Source organism: Clupea harengus, chromosome 14 (genome assembly GCF_900700415.2).
Source record: "Clupea harengus chromosome 14, Ch_v2.0.2, whole genome shotgun sequence".
Taxonomy (NCBI): Eukaryota; Metazoa; Chordata; class Actinopteri; order Clupeiformes; family Clupeidae; genus Clupea; species Clupea harengus.
Genome location: NC_045165.1, coordinates 11,074,294 through 11,093,729, shown reverse-complemented (window position 1 = coordinate 11,093,729; position 19,436 = coordinate 11,074,294). Strand labels below are relative to the sequence as shown.

The 19,436-nt window shown below is 43.7% G+C and overlaps 2 protein-coding genes across 3 annotated transcripts in view; one reads left to right on the top strand and one right to left on the bottom strand.

Moving 5' to 3' along the window:
- The first annotated feature begins 1,372 nt into the window (after positions 1-1,372).
- On the top strand, positions 1,373-14,519 carry itpka (inositol-trisphosphate 3-kinase A). Its single transcript, XM_012826778.3, has 7 exons — positions 1,373-2,098; positions 8,298-8,397; positions 8,757-8,970; positions 10,559-10,763; positions 11,537-11,638; positions 12,487-12,558; positions 12,930-14,519. The coding sequence occupies exons 1-7, from the start codon at positions 1,664-1,666 to the stop codon at positions 13,131-13,133; spliced, it is 1,332 nt and encodes a 443-aa protein (XP_012682232.1). The 5' UTR covers positions 1,373-1,663; the 3' UTR covers positions 13,134-14,519.
- Positions 14,520-15,122: 603 nt separating this feature from the next.
- Positions 15,123-19,436, bottom strand: part of ltk (leukocyte receptor tyrosine kinase) — a 59,028-nt gene continuing 54,714 nt past the window's right edge. For both annotated transcript variants that reach the window (XM_031580513.2, XM_031580514.2), the window contains exons 28-29: positions 19,134-19,224; positions 15,123-18,559 (exon numbers count right to left, since the gene is read on the bottom strand). In XM_031580513.2, the coding sequence (XP_031436373.1) occupies positions 17,468-18,559; positions 19,134-19,224 (1,183 nt within the window). In that variant the 3' untranslated portion in view covers positions 15,123-17,467. The remainder of the gene's footprint in view (positions 18,560-19,133; positions 19,225-19,436) is intronic.

Here is a 19,436-nt window from a genome sequence, read left to right as displayed (position 1 = left end):
ACTATTATGACCATGAAGAATGAAGCCAGGAGTTCCATGGTTGTACATCAAATTTATTTGACTCAAGATCACACCCCATTCATAGTGTAATGTGTAAGGTTGAATGCAGCATCAAATTGTGCACGCCCCTCCGACAACCAACGCAGTGCGTGCTGACATGTGTATTGACAGCCTGGAGGGTGACAGCTCTAACAATCATGTCTCTACTAGGAATGATGGTGGCTCCACATGTGGTGGTGTCACTGGGCCTCCTCCACATGCATTTCCTGCAAATGTGGTTCCAGATGTTGAAGTTGGATCCAGAGTGTCAGAAGAGTTGCATGGTTTTGCTGCCCTTGTCTGTGCGATCGAGTCTGGTTTACTGTTTACCAATGTGGCAAATCTGTCCCAGGGGGCTCCCCTGGGCCAACCTGCGGCATGGATCAAGGCACAGACACCTCGCTCGAGGGTTGGGGTGGAGTTTGTCAGGGAAGACCAGGCTGGTGGGGGCCCCAGCAGTCCTGGCACATTGACCTCTTGGAGATGATGGTGGTGGTTGTTACAAAATATGGATGTGGAAGGGTGGAGCCCTTACAAAGTAGTTACTGGGCATCTAACTCCAGTTGTATAGTCCATGAGTATGGGCGAAGACCTGTAATGCTGCCCAACTGCACCTTATAACTTCAGTTTTTCATGGTGGGGTCATTACAGGTCTATATAATACATATAGACCACCTATATATGTCTATGCTAAAGAACAGGAGCCCCGCTCTGGAGGGGGCGGGATATGCTAATTCTGGGCTGCAGTGCAGCAAGGGGATTGGAAGTAGTGGAGCTGTTAGAGGGCTCCGCCCATACTCGTATAACTGGAGTGACATGCCCAGTAACTATTGTTTTGTCATCTGGTCTGTCAGTATACTGTCTCAAAATAATTCCTCAGTTTTGCGATCAAATTTAGTTTAACGAATTTTGTCTAAAATGCTAACACCACACCAGATAAGAGTTTGCAGAAGAAAATTTGGAAGACACTTTAAAATAGATCTGAAAAGTCAACCCTTGATCATTTTGTTGATGGCTGCTTGCAATCCATTGGCACCCTCTCTGCAGTAGCCTGTTCAGAATTTAACAGAAGTGGGTCTAGTTGAGTGTCAATAGTGTCTATAATAAAAATAGACATATAGGGTTAAAGAGTTCCTCATTGACAGAATTGATCTGTAGGCTTTATTATAGGCGTTTGTATATTTTGTTATACCAGTAGCTGGGGGAAAACACTGGGTAATACATCAGGAGAGCAGGACGACTGAATGAGGAAATGAAAACTACAAAAGCACGAAGCAAACACATACAGTTATGCAGTCAGGAAGAGAGGGGGGAAATTCAAATGCGGAAGATAAACTTGAGATCTAAACCAAACCGCGTTGACGTTTTGACGTGCCTACGATTGAGAGGGATTCCCCATAACCAGGTTGTCTAAACAGCTTCAGCAACGAGTCTAACCAAAACCTCTCTTTTCGCTAGGGACGGAGACACAGAATTCGCGCGTAATCTAGCAAAACAAGCATAGTTAAATACACCATGGACTTTAAATGGAGCGAACTACAGCGACACAGCTAGAATAGCCTAATTGTTTTGGCACAAGAGCACGTTCTCGTACTCCTTCTATGGTTTACGAGCGTTTTCGACAATGCCGAAAGAAAGGCGGAGGTCCTTGAGGGAGGTAGGGCTTCCCAGGTCTGGAAATTGCGACGGGTCAAACAGGGAGCGCAAGGCAAACCCGAAAGCGACAGAGATTGGTGATGAACTGTTGCCGATGGCGGAACAAACTGGCTCAACAAGTGGGCAAGAAGAGTTTCGTGGAGGCGACGGGCGGTCAACACTGAGGACCTGTTGCGTTCCCCAGGTGACCATAACCCCCGAAGGTGATGCATGTCCGCGCGAGATGAAACTAGAGGACTGGGATGAGGTAAACGAGACGCTACGACGAAAACTATCGAACTCTTCCATCTCTTCTACGGGTTCTTCGACAGTGTTTGAAGAATCAGAGGATGACATTCTTAGTGATAATGAGACAAAGAGCAGAGGAATCGTCACCCTAGAGCAACTGGTGGACACGGGGGAAGTAAGTTGCATTTGACATTTTGAATGCATTTAGAAGACAGTCATCAATTTCCTATGGGCTACGTTGTGTGACATATCAGGGCAACACTGTTGCATGCGACAAGAAAATAACTATTGCAATAGTATTACCGACATAATTGGCTCTAGTCATTTTGATGGAAGTACTTTTATGCCTTATTTGGATTGTACATTGTGCATTTAATTAACACCAGTTTGACTGCATGGTCTGTCAGACTCGGTGGCGTCCCTTTTGGCAACACAAATGCATAACAGAAAGGAAATCAATGTATAGCTTATGCCATTTGTTGCATAGGCTACACTGTAGACCTCTGGGCAATCCAGTGAAGCAAAACCAAAGTTTTAATTCCATTTTGTCCACATCAAAAACAGATGTCAACTTTCGTCGGCCTGAGTGTGGTCATGGGAATATCTGATTTGCATATGATATTATCTGCGACAAATGCTTTAAGAGGCGATAAATGGGTTACACCAACAACTGCAAAGAATTGTGATTTTCTTTCAGTGACTGAGGGGAAACTAACAAACTTATGTTAACTGATGGAGAATTTAGCCTTCTGGTTATTTTTAGCTTTCTGGTGTGAAAATGTCAGTGAAGGCCTTTTTGGCCCACAAGTGCGTCCCCTTAAATGTGTCCTTGCATACTCAGGCGTCTTTTGAAATATCTATCTTAACCTGCAAATTTCAAAACATAGAATATTCTGTCATCAGAGATAATTTCAGCCTTTCGCGTTTGGTGTAACGTGTGCAAAGATGCTGTTCCTTACATGCTAACTTTTATATGACGACAAATACGTGGTTTCCTCTCAAACAAGCTATTCTCGGAAAACTACAGCACTAATCTAGTATTTTTGAATATTGCCGCTTACTTTCATATCACTTTACCTCGGTATTTCCGTAGAAATGGACTTAGACGGTTACTATGCAGCATTGTTGACAGCTGCAGAACATTTACAAATTGTTAACCTTTAAGGGTGTAAATATTTGCACATGGTAATGAATAATACCTATATTACATTTAGGTTATTACATGTTCATGCAGGTATCTATAGATTGATAATTGAACTGTTCCTGAAAAATAAGTTTAAATCTTTCATTCCTGACAAGCACTGTAGCTAGGTTTGTGTGACACTAGATATTGAAGTATAGAACCTCTGTCAAATAAGCTGTCAAATATGGGAACTTGTGGAGAATACAGTCTGCATTGAGTGTTAACCAGAACCCTCTTTTATTTGAATCACTGGTGTAGTGCACCTAGCCCAGACCTCACGGTATAGTTTGTAACAAGGCAGGAGAGTATTTTCCATTAGTCTGGTCAGCCTTCCTTTTCTTACAGTGGGTAATGGAACCAAAACTGAGAGCCAGACATAGTAACGCCAATATCTAGTGGAAAGGACACGTTTTTTTGTGTATTCTTTCTTTTCCAGTGGTTGCAACAAGCTGGAGTTGTAACGATTTGGTAATAACACATTCGTGTAGTAACTTGTTCAGTAGTGGAAAGACGTTGCTCACATGATCTTTTATCACACACCCTTGGGCCTTGTTGGTTTGAAACTATGAAGAAGATGTTGGTATTACTTTACACTTGATATTAATAGTTGTGAGACAGCGAATAAGGTTTGCCGGATCACAGTCTTTGACACAAGCTAAAATGATCACTCACTAATAAACACAGCTCCAAAACTGAGCAGCTGTATTTTGTCCATATTGTGCAATGGTACTTGCTTGCACAAGAGACTATTAATTGTCTGTAGCATTTAGTCTTCGTTTCTATCAGTTATGTGATCTGTTTAATGTCTGCTTGTAATTTTGGCCCTCGCTGAGCTGTAGAGAACGCCTGCAGTCCGTTATGTCTAAGCAACGACCATAGAAGGCCTGTAGCTGTCACCGTGTTTTAAACAATTAGAGCCTTGCCTGTCTAGAAGGCTGCTCTGTATCTAATTGTATCTATCTGACTGGTTCTGTAACTTGTACAGCTTGAGGCTTGCACACCTTTAGGTATTGATTGACACCCTTATGTTGATCTTTTTTTTCCGTTGTGCTGAGGCAATAGGCCATGAATGGAAAAATATGAAGAACAAAAAACAAACAAACATGGGCATGCAATGTCACATTCGCACACACTCCCACGCCCACATTGATATAGACACCCAGTTAATGATACACCCACACACACACTGTACCTTTTCAGATAGGAATATAGACATATACACACTCTGACATTAAAAATTGGCACACACACAAACACACACATACGCTACCTCAGCTTTTGAAACACACACACACACACACACACACACACACACACACACGCACACACTCTCTCTCTCTCACTCACTCACACGCACACACACACACACACACACACACACTCTCTCTCTCTCTCTCTCACTCACTCACACACACATCTTACCTCAGCCTTTAAAACACACACACACACACACACTCTCTCTCTCACACACTCAACACCCATTTAGCCCACACAGTCCTGATAGACTCACCCATTAGCTTTGTTGTGTATCTGCAGCAAATCAGCTTAAGCCACTGTGACATTTAAAGCAGAAACTGCTCTATCACAAACAAAGCTGTGTGTTCTGGCTGAGAGGTGTGCTAACACGCACGCACACACACACACACACACACACACACACACACACACACACACACACACACACACACACACACACACACACACACACACACACGCATGCACTCACATTTATTGTGTACATCTCAATTCTATTAATACAGAAATCATGCGGTAGGTGCTTTGCACACATCCAAATCACACACTCACTTATAAACATGATACACACACACACACACAACACACACACACACACACACACACACACACACACACACACACACACACACACACACACACACACACACTTGCCCAGTCACACATAACGTTGCTCACACATGCATACAAAGCTAAATGTCAACTTAACTGTTGTGAATAACTACAAAGGAAAAGTCATCAGTTCAACGAGATAATTAATGAGACCTTTCATGTCATTACGTCAACGTCAATGTGTAGTTTTAGGAAGTCCCGACCGCACTCTTCCAGGATGCTGTTGCTTTAGTTTTGTCTGGGAAGTCGCTTACAGACAGTGTAATGTGCCAAGTCTACGATGTGTTGTGTGTGTTATGTTAAAGGCATTGGCCAATCATTTACTTCTCTCACAACCCAGTACGACCACATAATTAGTTCCACCACAGAAACATCTGTATTTCACAATTCCATGGACACCTAGGACACCATGTCAATCTCGTGGAATTCTCCAGAAAGCCTGCTGACTTTGAACTAGTCATTGGAAACATGCTCTTGAATGTAGTGACTCAACTTCAAATGTCCATGTGGCTTGGCAGAAATGCGTCACATAAAGTATGTGTAAAGGCTTGAATTTCCTCACTGTCACACCTTCGGGTTTGTCCTTGGCAACCCAGAAAGTGTATTAGCATAACCCAACGAAGAAAAAGGCATGTGTCACTTGACGTAGATAGTATGTCAGCTGAACACTGACGCCTTGATGGCTGCTGATACTCGGTTGGCATAAGCTTGATGACTTCCTCATAGAGGGTGTCAAGAAAGGCTGATGTGTGATGTAGGTACATTAACACTGTACTGTTAATGAACACAACTGGATAAGAGTAAAGCGTTACTGATGTATGATGTAGGTACATTAACACTGTACTGGTAATTAACACAACTGGATAAGAGTAAAGGCTGATGTATGATGTAGGTACATTAACACTGTACTGTTAATTAACACAACTGGATAAGAGTAAAGCGTTACTGCTCTCTTTGAGCCCTGAAGGTTTACTAAGAGATCACCCCTCTCACTTAGACGTGCGCAAACTGCAAAGACTGACAAGAGATACTGAGGGGAAGGTGCTGCGCACGCTGTGTAACCCTTATATGTGGTGTTTCTGGAAGGACCTAATATTGGTGGGCTTAAGAAAAGAAAGGCCAGTAGTATAGGAGCCACCTGCATGTAGACTACATAGCCATGTCATTATGATCGCCTCTTCTGTGGTTGGTTGGTTGGTTGGTCACTCTGTTGTCATTTTGTTATATTAGGCAAAGACTTTGGACTTCTCTGTTCGTTCATTTTAAATATAAGTAAAACACATTTATTCATAAAGCAGTTTAATACAATTAGAGATTAAACAAAATGCTACAACAGCTCAGTTTTGCAAAAGAATACAGACATTGATTGAAAGGACTGTACAGCAAAGCAGGATATTTGCCAGTGCTTGCGCATGTTAATATACATTACATTTACATTTTATATTAAGTCATTTAGCAGACGCTTTTATCCAAAGCGACGTACAAAGGAGAGAACAATCAAGCTACGAGCAATAGAGACCTAGTGTAACAATAAATACTGCTTTACATAAGAAATAAAAAAAGTGCAGTAATGTAACTACTGTAAGTGCGAGTTAAGTAAAATTACACATTAAGTAATATACACATTAAACCGCATCAAATGTTGCTCAAGGGAAGTTAAGTCCTGATTTCAGTGCAGGGAAGAAACACACCAGCAGTTGTGAGCCAAATCACGTCTGATGTCTCCAGTGACACACAAGAGCCTGGCATGTGGAGTGTCAAAGCTTTTGAGGGTGTGAACAGCGCACAATCAGTGTTCTCAAGTCATGTGGAAGAAATGCAAACACAGACTGGCAGTGTTAACAGCAAGGCTGGGTTCCTAAGCGCTGAAGCACAGCGTCGGAGTGGTTGGAGGTTGGGGGTTGATTTTGAGAGTTTGCCAGTCGATCTAATGCTCCATTAGGTTAGATGTTTTGAAGTCTCAGGGAGGAGACCACTAAATGGAGACCAAATAAATCAATATTTTAATATCAGGTTATATTGTTATATTATATGTGAAAATGTACTGTCAAAGCTCTAAATTTAAATCTTTGCATTAGCATCTGTCTATGTGAAAGTACAGTCTCACGGTTAATGATACGCTTTGGGCAATATACAGTATAGGGCCTTTATCAGTACATTTCACTAATGTATTTTTTTAAATAAACAATTTTATAGTCTCCGTTCTACTGTTTTGAGTTTTCATTTATGTCAAGTTGACCACCCTAGGCCAAAAGTGCCATAGTCGGAGGTAAACCACTCATGTGTTGTTTTGATCAGCTCAGATCTAAAAAAAACATTTGACATTTACACCCACACAGTTGTTTGTTGTGAGTGAACATGTTGCATACACACATCCTCAGCCGAACTTGGCCATGTGATACAATCCCTCCACCTTCTCCACCACCACACTGTGTTCATTTGGTTCACAGAGCCGTTTCAAAGCTGATGGGTCTGGAATCACTTTATTGGATCCCTGCTCATTCAAACGTGCGTTACTGCACTAAACCAATCAATAGTTTTTGGTGAATTAGATGCACTTTGAATTCTGTTTCTTTTTAGCTGCTGCATAATTGCTTGGGTGTCTTATTCCAAATCCCCTTAGGGAGATTTCTTCTGTCCACTGAATTTGTAATTTTTGATTGAAGTATTTTTTTTTTTTTTCATATCACTGTACAGTGAGAGGGCGAGTGTGATTTTTTGTTCCTCACATTTGCATCACTCAGTGGAGTGTTAAATATTTCAGTGCCCTCGAGCCTGTCTGCAGGCCGTGTGGTTGGTGACTCAAACACACACTCACACACACAATTAGGGAACGTCATTACCAGCACATAGTTCCTCTCCAGCTCGCAGTCAAACAAACCTCCCCAGGACAGGACAATGTGAGCATTATCTAGTGTTCAACTGTTGAATGCAAAGCGCGTTCATCGCCGCAGTGCAAGTCAGGTGTGACCACAAAGCAGATGTGAAGCATTTTCTCCCTTTAAAAAAAAAAAGAAAGTGGTTCTGTGTGGAGGGAGGCATTGGGGACTGAAGAGGAACCGTGGTAACTGTTGCTAAGTGTCAGAGGCAGAGTTTTTTTTTGTTTTTTTTTAAATGAGGAGGCACGGTGGTTTCTGCTACCTGTCACACTGCCAGGGTCTTGCCTTGAGAACCGTAGTCTTGAAAAGGCCCTAACAAGGATCTGGTTCCTGTGAGGGAAGTTTCATGGCACTAGTTGAACTAACAGCACCTCTCAACACCTCTCTCACTCTCACTTTCTCTCTCTCTCTCTCTCTCTCTCCATCTCTCCTTCTCTCTCTCTAAGCACACCAAGCCATGGTGGAAGCTGAAGACTATAGTCCACCTCCCTTTCTTTGTCTCACAACGCAAGCGCCTCTCCTGGGTTCAGCTTGCGGGCCATAAAGGTAATTAGAAGCCAATGAAATGACTTAATTACCCAGAAATAATTATTGTCTGTGCGGCCTCCTGCAGTGTCATACTTTCAACCCCCACCTTAGGTCAAATATGAGTTTTACTTCAGTAGTGAATGGAATTTTGAGTTGCTTACTGTTTCCTGGAAAGCAATGAAATTAGATATTCATTTCACATGAATGTCATAAATGTATTTAAATGTAAATGTATATATTTACCTTACATGACTGAACATAGCTGGTCCCATGGTCCCGCTCTTTAGACATAACTTGAGGTATCAAGACTCTTTCGGTCATGTCTTTTTGGATTTTCAGCCTTGTTGCTTTGTATGTGCACCCCATTGCGTCCTCAGGTAGTTTTAAGGCTGGTGGTGAGGGGACCATCCTGAAGAAGTTCTCTGAGAACGAGAAGCAGTGTTTCGAGCAGCTGCAGGGCGATGCTCTGGCGGGCTTCGTGCCGGCCTACCTCGGGGTGGTGGAGAGTGATGGAGAGCCCTTCCTGCAGATGACCGACCTGCTGGGCAGCTTCGAGGGCCCTAACGTCATGGACTGCAAGATGGGTGTCAGGTAGGATGTCTGGATGGTGCACTCTTTGAAGAAAAATCCTGGTTCACAATGAGATAGTGTGTAGGGTGTCTTTTGCTCCATGATGCTTTCATTTTCTAATCAAGCCAAGTTATGGTTTGAAACCATGATAATCTCATAAATCCTCAGGGAGAACTTTCCCAAGGGGTTTTCTTATTTCTAATATGTCGAGTAATCAATTCGAATTGGTGTCTGTTGGGTGAGACATTTTATACTCCTGAATGGTTCAGCAGTTTAAGAAAAGATTAGAATTAACAGGTCAACAGTTGTTGTCCTGACAAAGGAGTTTTATTGATTTTGTTGACATATGTGGCCTTTTATTTGTAGAGATTTCATGATAAAGCATTTAAAATATTTAAAACCATTTAGTAGGGAAAAAACATTCAGTTACAATACATTTTTCTCTCAGTTTCAGTTCCTTAACGGATCTGTATCTTTTTTATTTGATTGAGTAAGGCCAAAGAGGAAGAGATTGTAGGATTCTGTAACATAATAGTTGGCATGATGTATTGGAAAACACCTTTCTGTGGTGATCAACCAGCATGAGTTGAGGGTTAGATATGCTGAAAAATGCTGCCACTCTTAACTCTATGGGACACCTGTTTGGGTTCACGCCCCAGTTTCCTGCGTGTGAGGGTGGAGCCAAACACAGACAAGAGAGGCCTCCTTAGCACAGACTACTAGCCACAGGTTTCCTGTACATACGATACCCACACAGTAATGCACACATCCACACACACGCACACGCACACGTATGTGCACGCGCGTGAGGGGGCCCTGAGGATGTCCTTGCCACATATACGCCCCCGTGCACATACACCTACTCACACCCACACACTTGCAATCACACTTGCAATCACACTTACACACACTAACAGTCATGTACAGCTAGAGCTGTGGCATTTTGAGCAGCGAGGACTCCCCTCACGACTTCCTCCTCTCATTCTTGAGACAAACACATGAGTGAGTGTGTAGAAGTGAAACTGAAATAGTTAACAGAAGTTGAAATGTCTCTCCAAAAAAAATCAAAGGTCACAGTATGACTATTTACAGTTGCATCAGAGTGGTATGATGTCTTTGTTGAATTTAGCTCCTGAACTTGTCACTTAGATAGCTATTTACAGTAGTCATAATCGTTGCGTGCATGCATCTTTCTTTATTATCTCGTATGGCCTGCAGACGAGAGGCCGTCCCCGAGCTCCATGGGCATTTACTCTGGTGCTGTGCCTCTGAGATGCAGAGCAGAGTAGTTGGTACGGTCACCCAGGCTTCCCAAGCGAAAGGGGGTGCTTACAATAAACACACATTCTCAAAAACAGTCAGAACACCAGAACACACAGTCAGAACACCCTTGCCTAAGCTCCTCGGAGGCTGCTGCCTGGAATGCTCCCCGAGAGAGAGCCAGAGTGTTAACAGACCCTCGGCTCTGGAGGTAGAGCCCTATTATTTATTTTCACCGGGAACTCCAGGCCAAGCCTCACCGTCTGCTCTATGTCTGTCTCACCTCTCATCCCAAATAACCACCCCTCCTCCCCCCCTCCTGCCCCTCAATCTCCACCCCCCCTGGCAGGACGTACCTGGAGGGGGAGCTGGTGCGGGCGCGGGAGCGGCCCAAGCTGCGGCGGGACCTGTACCAGAAGATGCTGGAGGTGGACCGGCAAGCTCCCTCGGCGGAAGAGCACGACCAGAGGGCCGTCACCAAGCCCCGCTACATGCAGTGGAGGGAGACGCTGAGCTCCACGCACACGCTGGGCTTCCGCATCGAAGGCGTCAAGGTGAGGCACAGGGCAGGGCAGGGCAGGCCAGGGCCCAAAGGCCTGTAGCGACTGGAGAGGCCTCAGAGGGAATGCCAGAGGGAAGCCTCCTCACCCTCAGTGAACTCCCAACGTGCTAGAGCCTGACATGGAACCTGTTTTGAAGGAAGTGTGAATGTGTTGTTTATATCATTTTTCCTTTCCTTTGTCTCTGCAAGTTTCTGCACAGCATCATAATCATGTTTGCAAAATTGGAGCTGTCAACACTCTGCACACAATATCCTGCCTCATTACTAATACATAGGGGCAGCACTTTGACTGGCACTGTCTAATGCACTAATTGCAAACTGAATACAAAGGACAAAATGTGTGGGTACATTTGCAGATATCAATATAGAATAGATTTTCAGGTTTCAGTGATTGTATGTCCTCATCATAACAGTCATGTAATACACCTATTCAAAGCCTTGAGGAGATTCTCAGTGTTGGAGCTAGCTGTGCTTTGTAGGGGTGGAAGCTTCTATAGTACCTGTTGGGTGATCTGTCTCTTTGATCATAAGTTTGAAAACTCCTTTTCTGGACCTTCAGTACAGACCTTACATGACAGCTTCCCCTCTCATCTTTCATCTTTCTCTCTCTCCCTCTCTTTCTCTCTCTGTACCTCTCTCCCTCTCTCCTTCCCTCTCTTTGTCTCTCTTTCTCTCTCTACCTCTCTCTCTCTCTCCCACTCTCTCTCTCTCTCTGTCTCTCTCCCTCCCTCCCTCTCTCTCTCTCTCTCTCTCTCTCTCTCGCAGAAAGCAGACGGCACCTGTCGCACAGACTTCAAGAGGACGCGCTCAAAAGAAGAAGTCACTCAGGTCTTCAGGGATTTCGTGGCAGGAAATACCAACACAATCGTGAGTGACACTGATGCCAACCCGCTCCACCAGTTCAGTCACTTCCCTCATGTGTACGCTTGCAGTGACAGTCCTCGACTGTTTACCATGCTCGGCTTACTCCAGGAAATTACAATTCATCGTCTAACTTCATGAAAATTCCTGGATAATTTGACACGTGAATACATGTACACAATACTGTATCGCACAGCATGTATAGCAATTGTATTTCCTCAACAGACATTACTGATTATGTTCATTCTTGGTATTGGACATGGTATAGATATTGATTTGCACACATATAATACATTGAATATTGGATATTAAATAGCATATATGTGTGATTATCTTTGGTACTGAATCATCCTGGTTCATGCCCTTGTGCAGACAGGAATGTTGTCATTGCACTATACATCCTGGTCTTAAGGCAATATGTTTGGGCTCAATGTTTCAAGGAAGTTATACGTTTGTTATTTTTCATCTTCTCACAAAGATTCCTCAACGCAGTGGGTAGAAGTATACATTAGACCATATTAAATATTGACTTAGTATACCTCACACTTCCTTGATGAGAAGAACAATAGTGAACATACAGGACATGATCATTAGTGTAAATAGGGTTCCACCCTACCCTGTGGCGTAAGAGATGTTACCATTAAATATTTAGCTACTTTTACTCCTGAAAGCAAATACTTGCTTTTGATTCCTTCCCAGATACCACCTGAATAAATAGCCTAAGCACAAATGTTGGTTCATGCCATGGTTTTCTCTCACACTCTCTTTCTCCCTATCTCTCTCTCCCTTCTTCCCTCGTTCTCTCTCTCACTCTCTCTTTCTCATTCTCTCCCTCTCTCTCTGTCTATGAAAAGAATGCATATGTGAATAAGCTCCAGGAGATCAAACAAGCCCTGAACACATCCGAGTTCTTCAAGAAGCACGAGGTTAGCATGCAAGGCCTCTGGCTGCACACAAACTTCAGACTCATTACCCAATGTGTTTGGGAATACTTCAGTAAATAGTCGCTAATAAGTATTATAGTATTATACTTTAATATTACCTGAACGGAGTGTTGTTCTTTACCATTTAAAAGTATTTTACTTGTGGTACAGTGTAAAACAAAACCATTTACACTTGTAACTATTTCCATTCGTTACTTCATTGATAAGATAAGGTTTTAAGTGCATTCGTTACTTCGTTGATAAGATATGGTTTAAAGTGCATAAAAGCACAGGCACAGAAGTGCAGAATCAAGTTTATTTTTCGTCCGAACATGGAAATCTAATGTACTGAGTAGTGCTCTGTTGCCCCGCAGGTCATCGGTAGCTCCCTCTTGTTCATCCATGACCGCACGGGCTGCGCTCAAGTGTGGCTCATCGACTTTGGGAAGACCACAGCCCTGCCCCAGGGCCAGACCCTGCAACACTGCACCCCCTGGCAGGAGGGCAACCGCGAGGACGGCTACCTGTGGGGCCTCGACAACCTCATCCACACACTGACTTCCCTGCTCCAGGGGTGACCTTTGACCCCCCCTGAGCCTGAACTTTGACATTGGTGAAGTCAGCAGGGAGGATGAGGATTTGGGAGACATCCATCGACCGTACGTCAGCTGTTTTGTTTGCTGACAGGTTTGTTGAAGTATTACATTATTTCTGCACACATTGTGGATGCAGCATTTGTGAAAACGTATCAACAGACAAAGTATCAACAAAGTGTATTACCTTAAAGGGCGTCAAGGCTATCGAACAAAGCACGAGTCCAGTGCCCAAATACCAATATTCTCAAAATATTAGCTGTGAATGTACCACACAAATCCTTTAACTAACTATCATATTCTTCCTGAGAGGGCAGAAGTGTGTGTGTACGTTTATTCATCAAACTAGGAAGCAGTGAGTGTGTGTGTGATGTGAGAAATACACACCAATTGCATTAATGCAATGCAACACTATCAGTCTAACTCAGGGGTGTCAAATTGATTAGAGTTAAGGGGCCACATACTGCCCTCTTGGATCTCAAGTGGGCCACACCAGTAAAATCTCATTTTTATAGAAATGCAATGTATGTCTTTCTGTAATTTTCACACTTAGCAAAGTAATCCGGCGGGCCGAGCTGGACCCCCTGGTGGGCCTGATCTGGCCCGCGGGCCGTATGTTTGACACCCCTGGTCTAACTCCTCACCCTCATAAGAGTTTGTAAATAGCAGTTTTATACAACTGACTTCATGTAACAAAACAAACAGAGATGCTAATTTACACAGCCTGAACAGAGACAGTCAGGAAATATGTTTCATACTTTTCAAATCTGGATCTCATATACCCTTATGTTTTTGTGATTTTTCTTCCAATCGAGTCCTATGGCAAAGAAAAAACTGCATATTACAATCCACTGTGAGTATTAATGTTTTGTATAAATGCTGTTTTTCAAAGTACTGTATTACAGTCCAAAATCATTAAGCACACTTTTTTCTGTAACTTTTTTAAAGTTCACAGCAAGACACTATTGTGTTACCTATGCAAAAGTAATTGCATTTAGCATGAAATGTAAATTTGTCTATGTTTATTTGTTTATCTGTGAGAAATCTGTGAAATAAAAAAGTTAATATCAATTCAGTGGGCTCTTTCTACAATAAATATTGCCTTGTTTATGTAATGGTTCCCATGCACACCCTGAGCACACAGCCAACTTGTCCTACTTTATTTTGTGAACTTCTGGGTTATGGTTTTAAAGCACAGGGCATAAAGCCATCAGCCTCTGTACATGGCCCGAAATAAAAGCTAATGTGAATTTTTAGACAGCGGTTCTTTACAAAAAAAAAACTTCATTGCAAACTGTCTGAATAGTTTGGTATGAGTTGCAGCATGCCAGTAGTCACACCTCAAAGGAGAGTACACAAACATGCAGGTTTACTCGGGACAAACTGAGCCCTTATGTTACACAATGCTGAGTGACATTACTGTTATTTGAAGAGGAAGGATAGGAGCAGCAGTAACAGATACGTCTCACCCTGTGTGCGTGTGTGTGTGAGTGAGTGAGTGAGTGTGTGTGTGTGTGTGTGTGTGTGTGTGTGTGTGCGGGAGCTCAGCGAACACGGCCTTTTCCACCCGGACAGGTTGTCGTAAACAACACAAACTTAAAACAAAAAAATTCCGCCATTCCGTGTGGCAACATGTTCTTCTCTTACAAGAAAGATTTGCATGCGCCAATCACAAATCATCACTGCCCAATTCTGATTCATCTATCGGGCAAAAAAAATATCACATCAATGAACATTCCCTATATTGGAAAAGTTGCAATTAATCTATATCGGATTTCCTCAAAGTTAATAAATATCCCTGCACTGAATAAATTGTTGGTCACTGCATTGGTCACTGTTGCTCTTGTATTTTACGGGTTCTTCAGTGTTTCTCTGAGTTCTGTCTGTGGGATATACAGACTAGGGCCCTCCCATCACAAATGATTTGGTACACTTACACACGGTGCAAATTAACTCTACCGGTACACGCAGACATGGTTTTTAAAGACATTTATTTCAATGGGAATACAGTGTCATCCTCATAAAAGGGACCATTTACAGCAGTTTATCATTTCTGGAACACAAAAAAAGGAGCAAAAAGTATTTTTTTTAATGCTATTCTCTTGTAAACATAAATATACAGAGGAAATAAAATGGACGAGTCTCCAACTGAACTACAGCACTTAAGTGTAGGGTGCCGCATTTTCAATGGAGACTGCCATCTCCTGATTCATTAAGAGGTACTGCGGAGCCTGACACCAAGGCCCCTGCAGACCAGTGGCAGTGATCCGTCTACATGAAACAAAACACAAAGTATACTCATAAAGGTATTTATAATATATTAATATATGAGATGGAAATGGCAGAGCTACATAGAGTACTAAGTCCAGTTGAAGGAGTTCAAAGAATAAAAACAATAATACAACTCACTTGGAGTACAGCTAAGGATGTTTATACTAATGGTCTTGAAATAAACAACGCAGAAAAAAAGAGCCAAAGGAGTATGTTTTGACATGCAGCAGTGATTCAAACAGAAAGGTGTCCTTTTCCCACTAAAAGCCTGTAAAGTGTCCAAGTATGCAGAAGGATTTGCAAATCCAGTAACCAACAAATAAATCCTGATAACTGAGGACGTTGATGTTGCATTGTAGTTGTCAGAGGTGTCAAATTCCACTCGAATTTTCAGTCAGCAGATTGATTTATGGCTTATTGAAGTGCACACGATAATTTAGTGGCTGTGTTCGATTTATACAGATGAAAGCATAAGCCTGAAGCCAACTGAAACATGTCAGCAAAATAAATGGGTAAAAAACTATATACATAACTCCTGTGGAAGAAAAGTGAGGGAGGAAAAATAAAACTACAGGTTAATGTGAGAAAACCCAACATGTTCCTCACTACTAAACATTATGTGCCATGTAGCACATGACGTACTACTTGTTGCCTGAGAACCAGCACTTGATGATGCACTCAAGAACAGTGCTGCCATCCAGTGCCAGTATATCACAATGACAATGGTCCAAAAATATATATATCCAGTGTTGAGTGGTCAATGTTAAGTGATAGTATATTGAGTCATTTATATATATATATTGTCACAATACGTCAGTGCATTCATCCTAAGTATAATCTGTGTGTCGGTTGGAGGCCCGGGGAACACGCTATGCTATCTGGCAATCACAACCACCAGCCGTAACATGTGTGATCCTCTGGTGACACTAGAAAAAGAAAAGCTTGAAAAAGTGTCGAAAAAGAGTGAAGGTTTTCTGAAGAAGGTTCTTAATGTACTAACATACCCCCCAAAAAATCCTGTTTACCATTCTGTAAGTTGTTAGGTATTTTAAACTTTCCGTCACTTAACTCTCAGCAGAAAAAAGATAGAGTGAACTTATGACACCAAACCTAAGACCTATGGATGAGATAGCAGGACCATAGGCGTCCCCTTCATTATAGTGGTTGGTTGTGACTGTACTGTAAAAACAGTGGGGAACATCTTAAGGACAGCCAATGAGAGTGGCAGGTTAGCTGATTGTATGTACATTATTAGTGCATAAAAAATAATCCATTCTCTGTGTAAAATCTAAGCAGCCATTAACCCTCAATTGCTCTACTAAAACCCTCACATTCAGATACAAATAGATTCTCCTAAGTATATACCTGTATTGTGAACATATTTGTCATTAAATCCTAGCCTAAAATTACTATCAGGCGATCACATAAGTGTATTATCCTCAGAAGTACAAAATCAGCTTTTATCAGTAGAATCTAGAGTGCTACACTACTTTCCATTTTTTTTCAGCTATCATTGCAGGTGGACACATCTGGAATGATAAAATAAGAACTAGAATGCATAGCTGGTTGGACCTTAGCATGTGGTTTTCACAGTATAGATCGTGAGATTCACAACTCTCTGACCTCAGATTTGAACTCTTACCTCCGATTTTTCATTTTACAATATTAGCTGAATAGAATCTAGTGGTTGTTTTCGGTCTCACAGCCTCCTAAGTCAATCCATTCCCTGCTCTTGAAAGGTGAGTAAATATTTAAAAGCTCCTGGGTGTACCTACTACCCTTTAAGTTAGTACTAAGGCTATTTAAGAAACATTACTACGTGTACAAAAAGGCTTATTCATTTCGAATATATATTTATCTATATATTAAAAAAAAAAACGACAAGCTTATGATTTCTTCAGCAGGTCAAACATGGCTTGCTGAAGAGTCAGTTCCAGTGTATTGTTGTTCCAGTGTGTAAAATGTAATTCCAGTGCTTGCTTTGTGAAGTATCCCTCCAGTGATGGCTTAGTGTGCGGCTGGCTGCTTGAGGAATACCTGCAGTCCCGCTAGACTGGCGTGACACTCAGGTCCTCGGACAGGGAGAAGCCTGAGTCCCTGTCCCGGGTTGGCTTCTCTGGCCTGGTGTGCCGCTTGATGTCCTCGTGCCCGTAGCTGGCATGCCGCTTCACCAGGGGCTTGTGTCCGGAGGTCGAGGGCAGTGCCAGGGCCAGGCCTGCCAGGGAGAGGAGGCCTGGTGAGGAGCTGAAGGCAGCGCTGGGTTCCGGCGGGGGCGCGGCCTTGGGCACCACCAGAGGCAAGCTCTCGGCCTCGTAGCTGTGCTCGTCGTAGGCATAGTTGACGTTCCCGCAGGGGAAGGTCTGAAGCTTGGCCAGGTCCATGGTGCTGGCTGGCGGACCTCCTGATGCTCCTCCACCTCCACCTCCACCTCCTCCACCTGCCGCACCTCCAATTGGACTCTTTCGTGAGGACAGGCCTGTGTTCGGTCCCTGAGGGCCCGTGGAGGTCTGAGAAGAGGTGGGGGACGCTGTGGAGGACACCAGGCCGGCGGAGGTTTGGCCACTGCTGCCGGCGGCTTCCGGATCGTTCCGCTCTGAGGTAGACAAGGAGGAGGTCGGGGAGGAAGACGCGCTGCAGGACAGTGGCACGGACTGCGTGTGCGACAGGGTCGTCTTGGCCCGGCCAAAGCTCTCCAGCACCCAGGAGCCGTAGGTGGGGTTCCACAGGTTCTTGGTCTTGTTCTTCAGCTTCTGGCTGCCCGACGAGGAGCTGCTGCGGGAGCAGGGCTTGTGGTGGTGGAACTCAGCGGTGGGGACCTGGAGCCAGGAGCTGGAGATGACGGCCACGGCCGGCACCGGCTCCGCCCAGGACGGCTCCAGGGCGTCGCGGTAGGACGTGGCCACCTCCTGGGGCAGCTGCTGGGGCCTCTGGAGCAGGAGGCGGGGCTTGTGGGCCTGCGGGAGTGGGGTGACTGCGCCAAGGGTGATCCCCGGCGGGAGAGGGGAATCCTGGGACAGAGAGTGGGACACTAACAGAGGGCTCATGCTTCCGGAGCCTTCCGGACGCATCACAGTGCCTCCTTCCTCGTCCATGGTCGGCCCATACTCTACTGGGAGAGGAGTGTTGATGACATCGGGGTCCTAGGGTCACAGATTAGACACAGAAGGAAAGACAAAATGAGTGTCAAAAATAATGTCAAAAGACTTTTCTTCAACTTTCTGCCTTTTTGTGTTCTTTTGTTGACAACTTCAGAGGCTTAATACTGTATTTTATGGTGTCATTTAACACTCAATGGTTCTGGATAATGAAGTTCATACGTTGACACAGTAAGGACCTAAGCTAAGCTAAGGCTAATGGAGCTCATGAGGGGCTACAGTATGACTATGACTATATATAAAAATATTTTCAACAAATACTGTGAGTGTTAAGACAGTTACTTTGATGTTATGCAGCGATCGATACTTGAGAGCAATTAATGGGGAGTATTTATATGCCCTTGGTCCTAAGCTGAAGCGTTGTTTAAATATTTGGACCATCCGCAATGCCCCTCGAAGGCCTCATCGTGCCTGCTGGGCTGAAGCATTTCCAAACAGATGATGGTAGGGAGTGGTGATGGATCAAACATTTGCCTAATATGGCGGTCAGAGCTGGTCTGAGGCCTGTCTTTTGGGGCTCTGGTGGTTGGGCTATGAGGTTTGGCACGGAGAGAAGTACCTGAGTGCAGTAGTTGATCCTCTCCAAGATGGTGGAGAAGTTGGGCCGGTGTTCAGGGCAGTGCTGCCAGCACTGGGTCATGATCCGGTAGCTGGAGAGAGATGAAGGCGGCTGATGAGGACTGCGTGTGTGTGCGTACTGCACGTTTTTGTTTTTGTATAAAGGTTTTTAAATCCATTGCTGGAGGTTCTCACATGCATCAGCAACCACACTCAAAGCAACATCTTCCAAGAGTGAAGGAAAGCAATACAAAACAGACTGCGTCATAATTATTATTTGCTGTATTATTGCTGAACCATGTGT

What these genes read in the sequence shown, in the direction of transcription:
- itpka (XM_012826778.3), top strand. Translation starts at nt 1,664, where the DNA reads ATGCCGAAAGAAAGGCGGAGGTCCTTGAGGGAGGTAGGGCTTCCCAGG. An exon ending in AACTGGTGGACACGGGGGAA is followed by an intron (nt 2,099 to 8,297) that starts GTAAGTTGCATT and finishes TCTCTCTCTAAG; the next exon opens with CACACCAAGCCATGGTGGAA. An exon ending in TCAGCTTGCGGGCCATAAAG is followed by an intron (nt 8,398 to 8,756) that starts GTAATTAGAAGC and finishes TTGCGTCCTCAG; the next exon opens with GTAGTTTTAAGGCTGGTGGT.